Below are 18,710 nucleotides of genomic sequence, written 5' to 3'. Positions count from 1 at the left end.
TCTGTGTATAAGTACCACACAGTGGAGAGTGGTCAGTAACGCATTGTTATGAAGAGTGAATTTGTTACATCAACTGAAGGCCATAAGCTTATTGCTGCATTTACAGTAAGTATTCCAGCAGTGATTGCCTTTTGGTCACAGGGTGCTCAGCAAAGGGGCTGCTTTGTAATCATTGGAGTTGCGCTCATGACTCACAGAGGGATTACTTCTTTCAGCTGCAGAACATCAAAAATGTCCATATCTGTAGATAGCAGCGGTGGGTCTGTAAGTCCTTTGTAGGCTTGGTTGTCATGTTCCTGTGCTCCTCCGTGTCCCCTTCACTACCTATACTATTTTCTTATCATTTATCTCAGGAAATGACCCATTCAGAATTTACCTGCTACTACTGTTGCAATGGTAACTATCTGCTGACTTCCCATAAAAATGAAGAGAACAGCTGAAAGGAGGGTAAATTTCCACATAAAGCGTGAAACTGCAGCTGGACCAGTTGAACTTCTCCAGTTAATGCAGTGGAACTGATTGTCTCCAGTGTGTTTTGAGCATTATTTCTAGCAAAAGCTCTAATTCAGTTACCACAGAGGTAACTTGCAATTGATAATATGAAGTACAATAAAAAATATATATAGGTATTTTTGGGGGGATAAGAGGACACGAAAGCTTTAATTTGACATAGCATCAATACTAGGTGTCTATCAGGTGAGTTACCTGCACCTCACATCTGCCTACATGTCCAGCTGAGGGCTGCTTGAAATGGTTTTCTGAGTCAATAACTCTTCCTGGTGCACATCCTGTGAAGGCATATGATCTAGACAGAAATATGTAAGGCACTGAGGGAGAGGAAGGTTGGGGCAGAGCTAAAAGGTGAGCTGGTGATTTTATTTATATTTCCAATGGAACCACCAAGAGAGGTGGAGGAGATATTCTGGTGGAGATATTCTCCTTCTCTGGAGATATACAAGACCCACCTGGATGCCTACCTGTGTGACGTGGTTTAAGGAACCTGCTTTGGCAGGGGGTTGGACTCGGTGGTCTCTAGAGGTCTCTTCCAACCCCTACAAGTCTGTGAACCAAAACGATCCTGGTAAGACCGAAATATAAATTACAAATTCTGTAAAGCTGTATCTCCTGAGGATGCAGCTGAGCTTTTCTTCCACTTCTTGGAAAAGACTTGGATTTCAACATGGAAAGTTTGTTCTGTGGCCCACAGGGACTGGTCAAGTCCAGGAAAATAATGCTGGAATAGCATCTGGCTAATAGTTCACAACACCACATGCCTCTGTGTCTGGGGACGAAATAGTGGTGAAATGTCAGGAGGCTATAGGGGAGGGTGGATAGTGATAGGACAAGGGGCAATGGTTTTAAACTGAGACAGGGGAGGTTTAGGTTGGATATTAGGAGGAAGTTTTTCACTCAGAGGGTGGTGATGCACTGGAACAGGTTGCCCAAGGAGGTTGTCGATGCCCCATTCCTGGAGGCATTCAAGGCCAGGCTGGATGTGGCTCTGGGCAGCCTGGTCAGGTGGTTGGTGACCCTGCACATAGCAGGGGGTTGAAACTGGATGATCATTGTGGTCCTTTTCAACCCAGGCCATTCTATGATTCTATGATTTATAGAAGACATTTTCTTGCCATCTCATAGCATGACACAGCAGTGCCACAGAGTACCTCCTCAGTGGCACACCTTGCAGTCTTGCCAGGATCCTGAAATGCTCTCTAAATTTGGCTTAGGCCACATTGGCCCTGATCAGCAGGAATGGCCTGTTCTATTAGGAGGACAGGAAAGATTTGTATCCACCCTCAAAGAGCATCTGTTGAAGAGAAATGTTCAACACCAACCACCGACTCACTATGATGCACGGAGATGTGCTCAGTCATGTCATGCCTTAAAAGGCATCAGACCACGTTCCCATCACATAAATGCCCATCGGATGCCAACATAGGTAAACTTTAATAACCAGGTCAAAAAAAAAAAAAAAGAAACAACTCCATTGAAGCTGTGTATCATGAGGCACAAACAACAAAAGCGATCAAATAGAAGCTGTGCCCAGAGGGATGACCAACAATGGCTCACAACAATATTTTCTGTGGTAACTTAGCTGTATTTTACCAGACTGGCTTCTCCAAAAACATGTGTTTCAGAAGCAGGAATCTCTTCTTGCTTTCCTGTAGCCATGATAAACATGGGTAACTCAATAGCCATTTTCATTTAATGCCAGGTTTTTTTCTGTACTGCAGCTGCACCCATTCATGACCATCTCAGCTGTGGTGGATTCCCACCCTGCACTACCATGTGGGGCCATCAACCACAGCTTCTGTCTGAGTGCCCAGTGCATGGCAGCTTAGCTTTTTCCTGTCCCATTTGCCTCTCAGAATGAGGATTAGGGACAGGTATTTTTCCTCCAGGATATTTCAGCTTCCTCAGGAAAGGCATTTGACATCCGTAATAACTTGATGAATGCTAAGGGTGATGCCGATAATTCAAACCAGCAACTTGCAGCTTTTAGGCACTGCCCATAGTTCCCATCTGGAGCTGTCAGCTGTGGTAATGCGTGTTACCCACATCTCCTCATGAAGTGGCTGAGAACCCAATCCTCCAGCAAAAGGATTGCTTTCAAAACATGACTGCAATAACATACGCGTCAAGAGCGTTTTTTACTACTACATAAACTGTATGTGGGTTTTATTATGTTTTATATATATGCAAATTTATGTATAGGTGTAATAGTGTATTTCATATAATACGTAATATATATTGGCATACAGGTGTATAGCACAGAATTTATTTCTGTGGTTGTATTTTTACATTATGTGCTACGTATTATTTAATTTGTATGTGGTTTTTCAAGACAATATCACAAGGGTGAAGTGCTACAAGCTGGGAAGCAGAATTCCAGGTGCTATTTGCCTGGAAGGAGTCCCAGCAGTTAGAGCCAAAGCCAAATGCTGAGACTGCTCAGGGTTAGGAAGGCTGATTTGATTTATTCTGCTGGAAGCAAAAACAGGCAAACTGGGGGCCTTCAGGGCTGCCCTCCAGGTGGTTGCTCTGGTGGTCACAGCTCTGGGGAGCAGCAATCACCATCTCTGCCTCCAGCTTGAGCCTCTCAGTCACGGTCTGATGCAGGATGCCGGGGAGCACTGCCCTTCTGCCAGACTGCCTTAGGCTTGAGAACATGCAGTAAATGGCAAGTAAATGAATCAGGGCAAAGAGAAGTTAAATAACCGAAGTGCTCAGAACGCCCACATTTTAGTGTCTCTTCTCTCCATTTTATGCCAATAGCAGTGTCAGGCTGGACAACGCTCCCCAGGGCAAAGTTCTCCTAGAGCTGTTCTGCTGGGCTGCTGCTCTCCTGGCTCCCCTCCCACCACTGCTGTGAGCAATGTAGTTGTTTGTTGGCCTGGAATGGAGGAGAAATGCTGTCTCAGTGAGCATGTGCCCACTGGGGCCAGGGGATGCTGCCAGCATCAGGGCCACGTGAGCCTTTCTCCAGGTCCCCAGACATGTTAAGAGTCTCTTTCATTTGGTGAAGGCATGAATTAAACATCTAGTTGGGGAAAGAGGGAACCTAGCTGCTAAACGAAGAGCTGCCTTCAGAGGCGACTGTGGCGCCCTGCCACAGTCCAGGGATCCCCAACAGGACAACAGAGGAGCAACTTTATTCCCAAGAGCCCATCAGCTGTCACTCCTCTGTGCAAGTGGCACTCTGGCTGGACAAGGTCCCTTTGGTCCATGAGCCCTCAACATCCATCAGCTCTCAGACCTAACTTCAGCCCTGCTCCTAGAGAGACCAAATAGGCACAAGGTGTGGGAAGCATCCTGCCTGGTGAGTCACCAATTTCTGCTGCAGGTGGGTTTTTCTTGCTGCTGTCACATGTCTTGGGTGAAACTGTTGGTTAATGCAGATTTGGGGGAGAAGAAAAGAAATAAACATGTGCTTTTAGGAGGAAATGTTTCACTCAGAGTGTGGTGACGCACTGGAACAGGTTGCCCAAGGAGGCTGTGGATGCCCCATCCCTGCAGGCATTCAAGGCCAGGCTGGATGTGGCTCTGGGCAGCCTGGTCTGGTGTCTGGTGACCCTGCACATAGCAGGGGGGTTTAAACTGGATGATCACTGTTGTCCTTTTCAACCCAGGCTGGGAATCATAGAATCTATGATTTTGTGAGTCTATGATTCCAAGAAGGTGCCTGTGAGTTAAAAGACACCTGCTTGTGGGAGCAGCTTCACAAAGGTGGTCTGACTTTTTAGAAAGATCTGCATATGACAACAAACAGTTCTGTCATCATCTCTGGTTTATTTCTTTCTTTGTCTACTTCTTAATTTTCTGGCAAAGAGTAATTAGTTTTTCCATTTGCTGGTATCACTTCTCAAATGACTGCTCTCAAGAGGAAAGCTCTCAGGGGCCTTGTTTGTCATTCTGAATCAGATCTTGGTAAACTGACCAAACAAACAAACAAACAAAAGAAGTAGGAAAGAAAAAAAGGGGAAAAAAAGAAAAAGAAAAGAAAAAAGGGAGAAAAAAATAAACCCAGCACCAACCACACACAGCTGCATTTTACAGCCTCCATAAAAAGTTTAGGAATGGGAAATGAAATGCATCACGACTGAGCAGGTTTTTATTCAGTCTATTAAAATCAACCCTTATGGCATCGATGTGTTAAAAACAAGAAAAAAGGCCTTCTGTGCTAACAAAACTGTTAACATCGGAGACGTAAGAAATCTGATGTAGGCTGGGCTTAGCTGATTCCTTCTGTTTTCCTCTGCTTTAGTTTATTCCTCTTTCTCCCCATTAGTTCCTTTCTGTATTTATTCCATGGCATTTTTTGCTGCCTGATAATGCAGAAAATGTGCCATCTTCTGTTCTTTTCAGCAATTACACAGTCCCAGAAAAAACATCCTCCAGGGATCTCCTTCAAATGAGCCCACAGGTGTGCACAGGTACATGCAGGCCCATGCATGTGAATGTAAACCTACATATGTGCATCTCCTAAACCCCTCTGAGCTACCAGCTTCTCTTTGTTCACAGCTTTAGTTACCTGACAGGACAACAAATATGCTCACCATGGGGTTCCCAAGGGAAACAGAAAGTAGGGCAGCTCGGCCACTGCTGCTGAGGGCAGGAGAGGAGGAGGGAGATGGTGCTTGGTCAGATCTCCCTTCGTGACTGCACTGGATGGAGAGCCGCACCTCTATTTTGCCTTCTAATCCTCACTTTTGCCCACACACCCATGTCTGTGCCTTTCCCCTTGGAGCTGCTCTCTGTCAGTCTCCCTCCACTCCTCTCTCTGACACAATGTTAGCGGGACACTCAGCAAACCTGCTAAGAGCAGTGTGATCAGTTATCTACATGCAGCCTTGGGCCTAAGACCTTGCCTTCATGTTTCAAGACTTTACTCTGGAGATAATTCTTCATTAGGCGGTGTATGGAAGGGCAAGGGAAAGTACATGGCCTTGTAATGGTCTTTGTGGGCTTCCCTTGCAAACAGAACAGAGGTGGTCAGGGGGCCTCTCCCAGAGACACCATGAGCTGCAGTGAAGTGGGGGAATGCCACAAACTTCACCTGCATGAGGAGTGTTTTGCTGAGGTAATAACTGCATTATTCTGCAGCTTATACACATGATCTTACTTCCATGTGGTCCTGCACTGTCCTATCTAGAGTATCCAGCCTGTCTGACTCCTTAGTGAGGCTGCTTTCAGTTGCAGATTGGATTATTTATTCTTTAAAAGAGCCTTAAATACAATTAAACCAGCCATTATTTCTACCATATCCCTGACAAGAAGGCAGGAAGGCCAGCAGCATACTGCAAAGAGGAATAAGTAATGAGAGTAAGATAAATATCCACAGTGGGTGTATTTTTCCTGTGTTCTTTTAACTCCAGTGATATGTGTTATGACAGAGGAGCCAAAGATCTTTTCTGCCTTTTCCCATGTGCCAGAAAAGTGTTAGAATTTTGGCCTTACATCACAGTACCTTAAGGCACTTTTAGGTCTGCTAGAGGCGTAGCAAACCTTCTGCCTTCCATGAAATATGGACAGCTTTAGGATGATTTAAAGCAATGTTTCCCCCCTCCCTTCTCATCATAAGTGGAATGCAGCTGGAGCAGGGAGTAGGAGCCCCACGTTTTTGAGGCATCTGTGTTCTCAGATAAGCTTCTGACCCACAGGGAGTGGAAAGAGGGGAGGGAGTTGTAGTAAATCAGAACATCCATAAGACGTGGAGTCGGGTCAGGCTTCTGACTTCAGTCACCACTTCAGAAAGCACACAGGTGAGACAAGCCCTAGTCTTAGCAATAAGCTGTAGTGGACAGCAAAAAGCTTTTCATTGTGCCTTTCAGTCTTTCCATCTGCAGTACTGCATCCAGGCCTGGGGTCCCCAGTACATGAAAGATGTAGAACTCTTGGAACAGGTCCAGAGGAGGGCCACTAAGGTGATCAGAGGGCTGGAGCACCTCTCCTATAGAGAAAGGTTGAGGGCTTGTTTAGCCTGGAAAAGAGAAGGCTCTGCAGAGACCTCATTGTTGGCTTCCAATACTGGAAGGGAGCATATAAACAGGAGGGGGAATGGCTGTTTACAAGGGTAGATAGTGATGGGACAAGGGGGAATGGTTTTAAACTGAGGCAGGGAGGTTTATGTTAGAGATTAGGAGGAAGTTTTTCACTCAGAGGGTGGTGACGCACTGGAACAGGTTGCCCAAGGAGGCTGTGGATGCCCCATCCCTGGAGACATTCAAGGCCAGGCTGGATGTGGCTCTGGGCAGCCTGGTCTGGTGGTTGGCGACACATAGCAAGGGGGTTGAAACGAGATGATCCTTGTGGTCCTTTTCAACCCAGGCCATTCTATGATTCTATGATCTCACCACTGGATGGCACCAGGGCTCTATTTTTTTCAAACTGTTCCAAATCTTTCTCAACGCTGCTTCATGCAGCAGCAGCAGTACATGGATACTGGGAAATTTATCAGATTCTTCTTGCAGGATTATCTGTCTTAGAGCATGTTTACATCCTGTCTGTGACCAGGTCAGAGGCACTGATGCTGCCACAGAGTCAACACTTTCTGTTATCACACTGAAAGCACTGAGGCAGATGTTTATAATGTGTGAGTAAATGCTGTTAGGGTTTTTATCCATGGAAAACAAAGCTGGGCATTCTGCCTAAATGTACATCTGCAGTGTGCTTGAAGAAGCCATCAGACTTTCCTGAAGACTCCAGAGAAAGAGGGGGAATTTTAATTTAGTGTTGTAATGTAAAAAATCTGTTAAGTTCTTTTAAGAAAGACAGGGGAGTTCATACTGGATGATCTTTAAGGTCCCTTCCAACTCAAGGCATTCTATGATTTTTCTGTAAGTACAATGTATATCGTACATGATTTGGGCGGGGTATGTCTATCCTAACTGTTGACAGGAGGGCTTTGGTGATAATCCAACCAGTCACCCTCCGAAGACATCAACATTTGATGAGGGGATTGAGTGCACCCTCGGTAAGTTTGCAGATGACACCGAGTTGGGAGGGAGTGTTGATCTGCCTGAGGGGAGAAGGGCACTACAGAGGGACCTGGATAGACTGGATCGATGGGCCAAGGTTAATGGCATGAGTTTCAATAGGACCAAGTATCAGGTCATGCATTTTGGTCACAACAACCCCAGGCAACTGTACAGGCTTGGGGAAGTGTGGCTGGAAAACTGCCTGATGGAAAGGGACCTTGGTGTGCTGATGGACAGTCAGCTGAATGTGAGCCAGCAGTGTGCACAGGTGGCCAGGAAGGCGAATGGCATCCTGGATTCTGTCAGGACTAGGGAAGTCATGCTGCCCCTGTACTCGGCATTGGTGAGGCCTCACCTCGAGTACTGTGTTCAGATTTGGGCACATCAGCACAGGAATGACATGAAGGTACTGGAGCAGGTCCAGAGAAGGGCAACGAGTCTTGTGAAGGGCTTGGAAAATCAACCCTATGAGGAGAGGCTGAGGGAGCTGGGGCTGTTTAGTTTGGGGAAAAAGAGGCTGAGGGGAGACCTTATCGCTCTCTTCCAGTATCATAAGAGTACTTACAGAGAGAGCGGAGCAAGTCTCTTCTCACTCTTTTCTGTATCATTTTGCTGGCAGGAGTTTTCTCAAACCTGGGTTAGCAAGAGGGAAGGTTTCTGCCATGATGTTTGTGCCCAGGCTGGTACGGTACCTACATCTGAAAATGTCAAGAGACATATGGTTCATCCATGTGGCTGCCTAAAGAGATGATGGCTGCATGAGGTCAGAGCTCCATGGTAAATCTCTGCAAACACTGCCTGTAACTATCCCACTGAGCAGCAACAAAATTCATTCTGGTTTTGTTCTGTTATAACAAGGCAGCAGATGTTCTGCCCACACCCCAGGGAGATCCCACAACTCCTGACACTGAAACGCGTTATAGCTGAGCAGGTTCTACAGGCTGAGAAAGCTGGGCTTGTTCAGCCTGGAGAAAAGAAGACTGCGGGGTGACCTCGTTACAGCCTCTCAGTACCTAAATGGTCATGGTCAGCTTTGAAAAGGGATTTCCAAATCTAATTTTCTGTATTTTCAGAAGTGAAATATTGCCTTTTGTGTTTGTCACAGTTCCCTGTAATGCAGCAAAGAGGTTATTGCTTCGGTGCTGATTTGTGACACGTGAAATTATCCTTCGTACCTTCTTTCCACGTAGAGGTGAAAGAGGGAAGGAGGAAACTGAAAGAAAAGAGTCTGGTCTCGTTAATACTTTGGCAGATTAAGGAGGACTTTGAGCCAAAGAATAAACCTACTGCAAGTAATCACAACACTGTGAAAACCTACAAGGTTCAGACAAAGTCACTGAAAGGAGAGCAAGTCCATCTCCCCAGGTGAATGCTGGCTCGTTTCTTCTTGTATATCTCAATCCCAGACTGTTGTACTGAACTCTGGGTCAGCTGGAGAATCAATAGCGTTCCCAATGAGTAAATATGAGAGGACTTTGCCTTAAGAGAAAAGGCAGGCACAAAAGCTATTTCAGGGTGGCTTTCATGTGTTCTCTCTTACAAGCATGTATAAGGCTTTCAATAGGAGATTTTAATTTATCACGCTGTTATGTATATGCATGTAGTAACTAGAAACTGCAGTCCCAGGTAATATGAAGAATCTATGGCACAAGAGAAGCAGTAAAATGATCATTTTATACAAACTCCAAGAAGTACAAATTAAGCAAAAATAATTTTAAGACTAATTGTATAAGTAATTGTGGGACTGTATGTACTTGCTCTCGTGTTAGAGAGTGATAAAATCCCTATTTAATTGCATCAGCTTATAGCAGTGAATGACTTCAGTATAACAGTCATACCTCACAAGGAGGACAGAAGCATGCAAATCCAATTAAGAAAGTGAAATCAAAAGGAAGAGCTTTTGCAAAGTCCCCTTTAAAAAGCAATCCATGAAAATGTCTCAGTGAGAGTTCATAATGCAGCAAAGCATAACTGCAGTCACCAAAGCAAAGAGCTATTTGTATAGCTGTATAAACAGACCTCACTCCCCTGACAAACAAGCCAGCCCAGACAATGAAATCTCTGACAGAGACAAGAACCAGGATGAGATTTTGCTGTGAATTCACAGTCCCTTTGACTTCAGAGGTGGCACATCACTGCTGGCCATGTTACAGGCTTCTGCATGTGATGTCACTTTACCTAGGAGATATCCTTGTGTTTTTCCTAAGGAAAAGCCACCCAGCTTGAAGTTGTTGATTTGTTATTATTATTATTATTATTATTATTATTATTATTATTATTATTATTATTATTATCTTATTTTGTTATTTGCCTGGAACAAAAATAATGATTCATTCATTATGGCCTCAAGTTGCGCCAGGGCAAGTTTAAGTTGGATATTAGGAAGAACTTCTTTACAGAAAGGGTAGTTAAGTACTGGAATAGGCTCCCCAGGGAGGTGGTTGAATCACCATCCCTGGTTGTGTTTAAGAGCCGTTTGGATGTGGTGCTCAGGGATATGATTTAGTGGAGGGTTTTTAGAGTTAGGGTACTCTGGTTAGGCTGCGGTTGGACTTGATGATCTTCAAGGTCTTTTCCAACCTGGGTAATTCTATGATTCTATGAGTCTATGATTCACATTCATTTTGTTCCTGCTTTTGTGACTGAGGTTTTTCAGTGCTTACATTAGTTCTGACCACATGTGGCAGCAATGTTAAATGTTTCTAGGAGGGAGCCATATCCCATCCTGCTTATCTTCTGCTGCTTTTAGTTAACTTCTCCCATTATTTTCTCTTCATTTATGTAATGGTGAGAAGTGTTTATTTTGCCAGCCATTTCTTAGCAAACCTCTTCCATAAAAAGACCAAGAGCCCTGTTCCCAAGAGAATTTTTCCACAAAACTTGTATTTTTCCTAAGCAGAGATACTCCTTGGGGTAGAAATCTCTGCTCTTCTTCACCAGTTTGCTGGAGTCTTGTATGACAGAGCCCCCAGAGGAAATTGTGTGATTTTGGCATGGAACTGAATCAGATTTGTCAATGCATGACTGCAGTGGAAATGAGAGGGTGGGGCAAGGTGAGGGTCCCTTCACCCTCACAGCACAACATGACTGTGGCCTGTGAGTCCCCTTAAAAATAAAGGTGTGCTGCCTTAAGGCATCTACTGCTAAAAATTAAAGATACCAGCTTAAATGTGGAATGCTAAAGGGCAGTTTAACTTCAGAACTCGTGGGCAGCCATGTGATCATTTCTGGGATTTCAGCTGCCTGCAGATCAGATGGGCATTTTTCCATTTTTCTGAGTTAACAAAATTGTGTTTGGGAAACAACAATCTCCAGGCTTGTAAGAATGGGACATGGGGAAAGTTTCAGTTTCAGTCTTTCATCTTTTATCCAAACAGGATCCTGCACAAGCAGTTATGTTTCAGGCACTTTTTTTTCTTCTGTTTTTGAGTATTCCGTACCCTAAGATATAATATGTCATTTGTGCTGTGTGCAAGTGCCTTCAGCTGATGAGCCATTTTACGTGTTTATGTTGAGTCTAATTACCCTTTGAAAAAACTCTCAGTCTTGACTACAGAGGAAAATTGGGCTGACTAGCTTAGTGACATCCATTTTAATCCCATTTAAGTTAAAGGAGTTGAACTGCCATCATGCACTACAGATGGCACTAAGATGTACACATATACTACAGTTCCTTTTGTACTGTCTAAACCAGAAGGAGCCCCTCTATTCTTTGTTGGACTACAGAAATACCAGGAGTTAAGTAATAATGTAGAGAAGGAATCTGTTGCATTTGTCTTCATTTATTATTGACTTACAACCATTCCTTCAGCCTGGTTTGATTTTTGGTTTGACTTTGTAGTGTTTATGAAAACTTTTCATTCTGCATGATGTTTAGTTACTGTAAGGTGTACGTACTGAAGGTGGGAAGAGAATGAATGAATAATCAAACATAAAACTGTGGATTAGTCTGGAATGTCTCTCCCCAGGCTATTAATTTGTGCACTATTAACATGTCCATCATTATTGGTTGTACAGTTTTGGAAGTTATTAATAAATAACCAAGATGGGTAATATACTTAGCTGCAATATGCCACTGGCCAATACTTTCACTTCGCAAACCAAGGGTAGATCGACAGTGGGTTTTTCGTATTTCTGTTTTGCAGATGCTGTAGTTTTAACATGGAAAGTCTGGTATTTTTGACGAGCTTTTTTTTGCTGCTAGCCAGTACACAGGAAGAACCTTCGTAAGTAAATATTATTATTTTATTAACTTTTCACTCATAACGAATCCTTTGAAAAAGAAAGTAGGAAGTGCTTATGGTCTTGAAAGAGAAGGGCAACACTGAGCTCTGCTCTGTGTGACAGTGACAGGGCCTGAGGGAATGGCATGGAGCTGCATCAGGGGAGGGGCAGCTGGGGGTGAGGGAAAGGGTCTGCACCAGAGGGAGGTGGGCATGGATCAACAGGGAGGAGTTCAAGTAACATTGGAACAATGTTCTCAGAAATATTGTCTGCTTTTTGGGTGGTGCTCTGTGGAGCCAGGGGTCCTTGTGGGCCTCTTCCAACTCATGATTCTGCATGAAGTTACGTGAATTCATAATGTCAGATATATCTTGACATATTGCAAGTGTTTTTCCTCTCCTATCTGTAGGGGTTGATCTTTTGAAGAATCTAATTTTGAAGAATTTGGGGATCAATCAGAGAGTATCTGCCTTCTTTTAACATATACTCTAACTAGCAAGGGCGGTAAGATGGCTGACTTCCACAGAGCCCTTTTAACCTTGACTGTTTTTGTGATAGTGGAACTGACAAGTCTGTTCTTCTTTTCTTTAACATTCATGTTGGCTAAACATTATGCTATGAAAAAAAAAAAAAAAAAAAAAAAAGCCTACTTATTGGTCAATCTATTCCTATGTGATTTTAGATTCCTCATCACTGCACCAAATGTGATTCATTTGGGTGCATGGGAGACAGTAACCGTTCAAGTTCATGGAGCAAAGAGCCCAGTTCATGTTACTGCATATTTCAAAGATGAGGTGAAAAATCGGCTTTTATCAGATAGAATCAGCTTCAACCTTAACCAGGGGAACAACTACCAAGAGATAAAAAAAATAATGGTAAGTCTGCCATTGTAATGATATAAATGCTTATCCTGGGTATAAATCATAATCTGTGTTAAAAATGGATTGGAACAGAGATAACATTGATTGCTAGAGTGAAATGAGAAAACATCTGCATCAGTAGTGGCAACACTTTTAATCCAATAAGCTAATAAAGTGATGGCTTGTACTCTTCCATGCCTAATCATCAAGCCTAGGGTATTGTCACATGGTGATGAAAGATCTTTTCATCAGTGTTGATCAGTGATGAAATTAATTTTTTAAACTTTTTTTTTCCCCCATTCTTCTATAAATCTGTGTCATTCGGGGGGTTAAGTCTTTTTGATTGATTTATTTTTTTTTTTCATTTGAGGGGTTTGTTTTCCCTCCTGGAAGCGCAGCAGTGTAATCCTTCAACTGTTTTCATGGCCTTATCATTTCCTTGGCCATCATATGAAATAGGGGAAACCTTGAAAAATGTGCAGTCTCTCCGTCCAAACAATGCAATGTTTCTGCAGACATTTAAGTTGATTAATTCTGCTTTACATCATTTGCTTCAGACACAATTCCTTGACAGAATTTTAACACTTAGTTCAGTAGCACTGATTGGCTCCATTTGGTTGGAAACAAGACACAGCAATACTCAGTTTTGTTTTGTTTACTTGCAAAGCCATGGGTGCCCAACCTGTTGACTTGCCTAGGCCACAGTGAGTGAAATTGTCTTGATCTATGTGTAATACACTTAATGTATATAAGTACATCTGTACTTTAGACATTATCTTCAAACATTTAACTTATGTTACTTCCACACAGAAGAAAGAAGAAGTGTATGTTAAATACATAATTCAGTGAACTTACAGATTCTGAAGAAAAATGAGTAAATGTGGTATAATGTGTGTCTTCTGTAAATCTGCCTTTAACATGCTTGGATTAGCAGACAGACCCAAGTTTATTCAGGTGATTATTACTTGTATATTCCCCCACATAACAGAAACATTAATCAAATACAGCCTGCAGAACTAATGAAAAACACATCCCAAATTATTCTATCCTTCTTCTGAGCTTCCTGAGATGTTGAAAATTACAAAATTTGTCAGCACCACACGAGTATTCTGGATGTTTCTTCTACAGTGAATATGTTAACTTATTAAATTATTTTATAATATAAGCCCAAGCTTAATAATTGAATAAGAAAAATTACATGTCTTCTTGATAACACATGCCTTCAAAGGCACACACATGTAAGTAGGTTGAAATATTATTATCAGAAGTCACTGCTTTTAACTTGTCAAGTGCCACAAGTGTGTGTACCACGTAATACATGCAGGTTTCAATTCAACCAACCGTGTGTGGTGGAGGTGAGAGGCAGAGACTGCACTGAGCCCTCCCATCCACAGCATTACGCTGTCACCTACGCAGTCTGTGCTCAAGTTATGTGCAATTAAATCTTGAGAAATATCACTAAAAATCACATAATATAAAAAGTTTACAATCCTGTGGAACTGCAATAATAGCTGTCCATGGTTGCATGTGGGCTGTGGGCCATGGGCTAGACATGCCTACCTAAAGCTAAAAGCTGAGGTGTCAAATCAACTTCATCTTGAGCAGGATGTTTAGAAATGTATTAAACTGCATGAGCTAAAATTCTGACCTCATGTACAAGATTTAAGCAAAGAAACATATCCAAAATCTGGGACCTCCAGAACAGGAAGGATGTGGAGGTCTTGGAGAGGGTCCAGAGGAGGGCCACTGAGATGATCAGAGAGCTGGAGTACCTGTCCTATGGAGGAAGCAACCTTGTTTAGCTTGTTTAGCTTGTTAGGGCTTGTTTAGCTTGGAGAAGAGAAGGATCCAGGGAGACCTCATTGCAGCCTTCCAGTACTTGAAGGGAGTGTATATACAGAAGGAGGAATGGCTGATTATAAGGGTGCATAGTGACAGGACAAGAGGGAATGGTTTTAAACTAAGACAGGGGAGGTTTAGGTTAGATATTAGGAGGAAGTTTTTCATACAGAGGGTGGTGACACACTGAAACATGTTGCCCAAGGAGGTTGTGGATGCCCCATCCCTGGAGGCATTCAAGGCCAGGCTGGATGTGGCTCTGGGCAGCCTGGTCTGGTGTTTGGTGACCCTGCGCATGGCAGGGGGCTTGAAACTGGGTGATCATTGTGGTCCTTTTCAACCCAGGCCATTCTGTGATTCTATGGTATGAAAATGATATGGTAGCTAGAATTAAACTGCATGTAGACTGAAGAAAGGTCATTGGGCTTTTGTTATTGCCATTTGACAGAAAAGGGAGGAATAGATATTAGTTCTACTTACAAAGAAATACTTGGTAAGAAAGACAAAGTTGAGTAACTTCTGTTGAATTATGCTTCAGCCGGTTTTGGCCAACCGCTGTGTAACTCCAAGATCACCAGTTTCGTGTCTGTTTCTTTCATTATCTTCAGGTCAAGCCAGGAAATCTGCAGCAGGATACATTCAAGAAGAGTAAAAATCCACATATTCTGCTTGTCAGTGAAAGCAGGGAGCTTCATAAGGAGACTGTTCAAAAAATCCGCATTCTCCTGTCGTCCAAGAAGGGCTACATTTTCATTCAGACGGACAAGCCTATATATACACCAAATTCTAAAGGTTAACATACAAATGCTTCACTTCAGATGCTCAATATAGATGTTACATGGGCATGATTTAAAAAAGTAATAATCCTCCCTAATGTATTTCCTTGTCTTTTAACCACATCTATCTCTGTACATGCAAGCCAGCCCAGATTTAACATTTGTGTTCTGCTGCCAGGGCTTTTGTGGGGTCTGCACTGCATATCAGAGCAAACACATGGAAATGAGAGAGGAGTCAGAAAGTCTTTCTCTTCTTACAATGGAGCCCCTCCCAAAATTGGTTAACAGTTCGAGTTGGTGATCTTTAACAACCTAAATTTCTATGACTATAGTAATTACTATAAAGAAAAGCCAGAAAATAAGTATGTGAACACCTTTTCTTCTTCCTTTAACCAGTAAGATACAGGATATTCATTCTGGACAATGCTATGAGGCCATCAGAAGACACAGTTACAGTTGCTGTGCTTGTGAGTATACAAATACTTTTATTGGGTGCTTCTTCAGCACAGGCATTATGAAAAGTCTACCACAAATAGTACAAGAGTAAAACCACGGCTATAGCTCCGCTCTTTTCCTCATCGCTCTTCGCATATTGTGAGATATAATTCATTGTTGGTGCATGGAGAGAGAGAAAAGGCATGAAAATTAAGGTCAGAAAATAGCGTGTGTCTTCCTTAGGATCAGTACATGAATATGAGTTTCTTTTTTAATATCTGGCTTATGTTTGCTTGTTTTCACTCTCTCAACAGAATACAAAAGGGATGGTGGTTATGAAGTCAGAACGGAAAATAAAAGCAGTCTTCAGTGACAATTTTGAAATACCTGATGTTGCTGAGTATGTTACTATGCCCTGTGCATTAACACAGTTCAGAAGTCCTAATGCCTCCTTGTTAGTTTTTGTTTAGGCCCTTCATCTTCCTTTTGGTATTACTGCAGTGTGTTTAGAAACCTTTATTTTGCTAAGAAACAATTGAGCAAATGCTTAACTATCTGCCTCAGTCATATGAAGAAAGGTTGGAGAGAACTGTGCTTATCTAGTTTGGGAAAGAGAAGGCTCCATGGAGACCTCATTGTGGCCTTCCAGTACTTGAAGGGGGTGTATAAACAGGAAGGAGAATGGCTGTTTACAAGGGTGGATAGTAATAGAACAAGGGGGATGGTTTTAAACTGAGGCAGGGGAGGCTTAGGTTACATATTAGGAGGAAGTTTTTCACACAGATGGTGGTGACACACTGAAACATGTTGCCCAAGGAGGCTGTGGATGCCCCATCCCTGTAGACATTCAAGGCCAGGCTGGATGTGGCTCTGGGCAGCCTGGTCTGGTGGTTGGCGACCCTGCACATAGCAGGGGGTTGAAACTGGATGATCATTGTGGTCCTTTTCAACCCAGGCCATTCAATGATTCTATGATACAATATGATATGACTACATCCAGGAGAGAACTTCTGTAAGGGTTTAATTTATAAAGTGATTTGAAATGGACTTGAGCTTTTACTTATCATTTAGTGTGGTTTTTAATGTCATTTTGACATCACAGTGAAGATGAGGTAGGTAATATACCTTGAAAAGCCTGTTTCCTTAGGTTTGTCAGAGGCAATGCATGTTACATGCAGTTTGCAAATGTACTATCTTACAGTTTCTCATAAAAGTCTGTTGGAGTGTTACCTAGAAAACTGGGGAAGTACTTTTCTAGCTCATACGAGAAATGAGAAATCTGTTGACAAATAGATTTTTAGACTGAATCATAAAAAGGACAAAACTAGTATTTAGCAATAACTGAAATACTTTAGCATCACAACATATCTGAGAAATCTTAATTAATTATTTTCTACTGAACCTGAACTTTAGGCCTGGAAGTTGGAAAATCAAAGCCTGGTTTCAGCAGTATGAAATGTCCAATGCTTCAGCTGAATTTGAAGTTAAAAAATATGGTAAGAGAATATTTAAATTGGATTATACAGAAAACATCATCACTACCAATTTAAAGATATACTGCGGTGATTAAATCTGGCTGTAACAAGATACTAAGGATGCAATTCACAGCATTTCTGTTTCTCATTGCTATGTCTTTTGTACATGCAGAACTTCCATCTTTTGAAGTCAAACTGATCCCACTTCAGCCATACTACTCCATCTGGAGTGAAAACTTCGTATTTGATATCGAGGCCAAGTGAGTGTGTTCAAATTGAGGTCATTTTAGAAGGCAGATAGGTAGATAATGAACTTCGCTACTGCTTCTTCTCATCATCATTAACGGTTAACCAGGCCCTGAATTTACTTGAATTTAATTTTGTCCTCTTGTACTCTCTGTTTCTGCTTTATTGCTAAATCTTGGTGTTGGTGTGAAGTGCTACATGGGTCCAAGAGGTGGTGATCAAAATGAAACAGGATTTTCTGAATACTTGACAATTTTAGCAGATGGATGACAGTTTAGAGTTCTTTGTGTTGCTAAGAAAGATTCCCCGGAGTACCCTGTGAAAGCAAACAGGTTTCAGTATCAGTTTCCTTTAGCCTGGCTGAGCAAACTCAGCACCTCTGATCTTGGCAGCATGGAATTATCTTGGTTGGAAAAGGCCTTCAGCATCACCAAGTCCAGCAACCTACCAACTCCCATCACTAAACCAGGTTCATTAGTGCCATATCCATATCTCTTAAATACCTCCAGGGATGGAGACTCCACTGCTTCCCAGGGCAGCCTGTTTCAATGCAAGACCACACTGCCCATGAAGAAATTAATCTTAATATTCTATCTAAGCCTTTCCTGATTTACCTGGCAAAAATCCAACACCCTCCTTGGTGCAGTTTCCTTTCATCTGGCTCTGCATCATCTTCTCTGAACAACTACTGTTCCTTCAGCCACTCCTCATAACACTTGTTTTCTAGTCCTCTCACCAGCTTCACTGCTATTCACTTGCTCATCTTTATTTCTTTTATACTCTTTATTCTTGTTATTCTCTTTGTTAGTTTTATTCATGATTTGTTGATAATATCAGTGATACCAGATAACTCGAATTTTCTTTATGTGTTACTGAAGCATTCAGTTTTGAGTTTATGAGTTCTTTGTATATACTCCACTATTCATTAATGTTGTAATTATTTAAGAGGCAAAATAACTCAGTACTGTTCTTTTGTTTATTGAAAAGGTCCTAATGATGTTAATAAGGCTTGCTTGACTTTAATCAAAATCCACGTATCAAATCCCTTTTATTCAAGCTTGCTGCTCTGAACTGGCCATGCATGTAATTAACAAAAGATTATTTGATATATTGACTGCTGTTTCCCTTAGTTGCTAGATGTGACATTTTAAGCAGTTTTCATAAGAATTCCTAGTCAGTCTTCTGAAAAATTTTAGTTTCACTGGTATAGATGAAGGCAGTTGATCAGGTCAATTTGAAAGTGTCACTGTTTAAACAAAAATAAGCCATTGTAGAACTGAAAAGAAGGATTTCCACAGCAAGAGACAACACTGTGGGGGGTTAGAGTAGGTGATCTCTAGGGGTTTCTCCAGCACAAACAGTTCCATGATTCTATGA

At 42.2% G+C, this 18,710-nt stretch overlaps 1 protein-coding gene across 3 annotated transcripts in view; it reads left to right on the top strand.

The window, feature by feature from the left end:
- Positions 1 to 3,479: 3,479 nt before the first annotated feature.
- The window catches only part of LOC107308202 (complement C4-like), a 45,583-nt gene continuing 30,352 nt past the window's right edge, over positions 3,480 to 18,710 (top strand). Inside the window, exons 1-8 of one of the 3 annotated variants that reach the window (XM_015851903.2) lie at positions 3,480 to 3,820; positions 11,624 to 11,704; positions 12,385 to 12,577; positions 15,010 to 15,193; positions 15,574 to 15,644; positions 15,927 to 16,012; positions 17,026 to 17,108; positions 17,260 to 17,347. In XM_015851903.2, coding sequence (XP_015707389.1) covers positions 11,640 to 11,704; positions 12,385 to 12,577; positions 15,010 to 15,193; positions 15,574 to 15,644; positions 15,927 to 16,012; positions 17,026 to 17,108; positions 17,260 to 17,347 — 770 coding nt within the window. In that variant the 5' untranslated portion in view covers positions 3,480 to 3,820; positions 11,624 to 11,639. Of the gene's footprint in view, positions 3,845 to 11,557; positions 11,705 to 12,384; positions 12,578 to 15,009; positions 15,194 to 15,573; positions 15,645 to 15,926; positions 16,013 to 17,025; positions 17,109 to 17,259; positions 17,348 to 18,710 lie in introns of those variants that run through there. The other 2 variants (XM_015851902.2, XM_032442116.1) reach the window with 2 other exon arrangements.

This window comes from Coturnix japonica, chromosome 1 (genome assembly GCF_001577835.2).
Source record: "Coturnix japonica isolate 7356 chromosome 1, Coturnix japonica 2.1, whole genome shotgun sequence".
NCBI classification, from domain to species: Eukaryota; Metazoa; Chordata; class Aves; order Galliformes; family Phasianidae; genus Coturnix; species Coturnix japonica.
The sequence above is the reverse complement of the archived record's forward strand: the minus strand, read 5'-3'. Positions and strand labels throughout refer to the sequence as shown.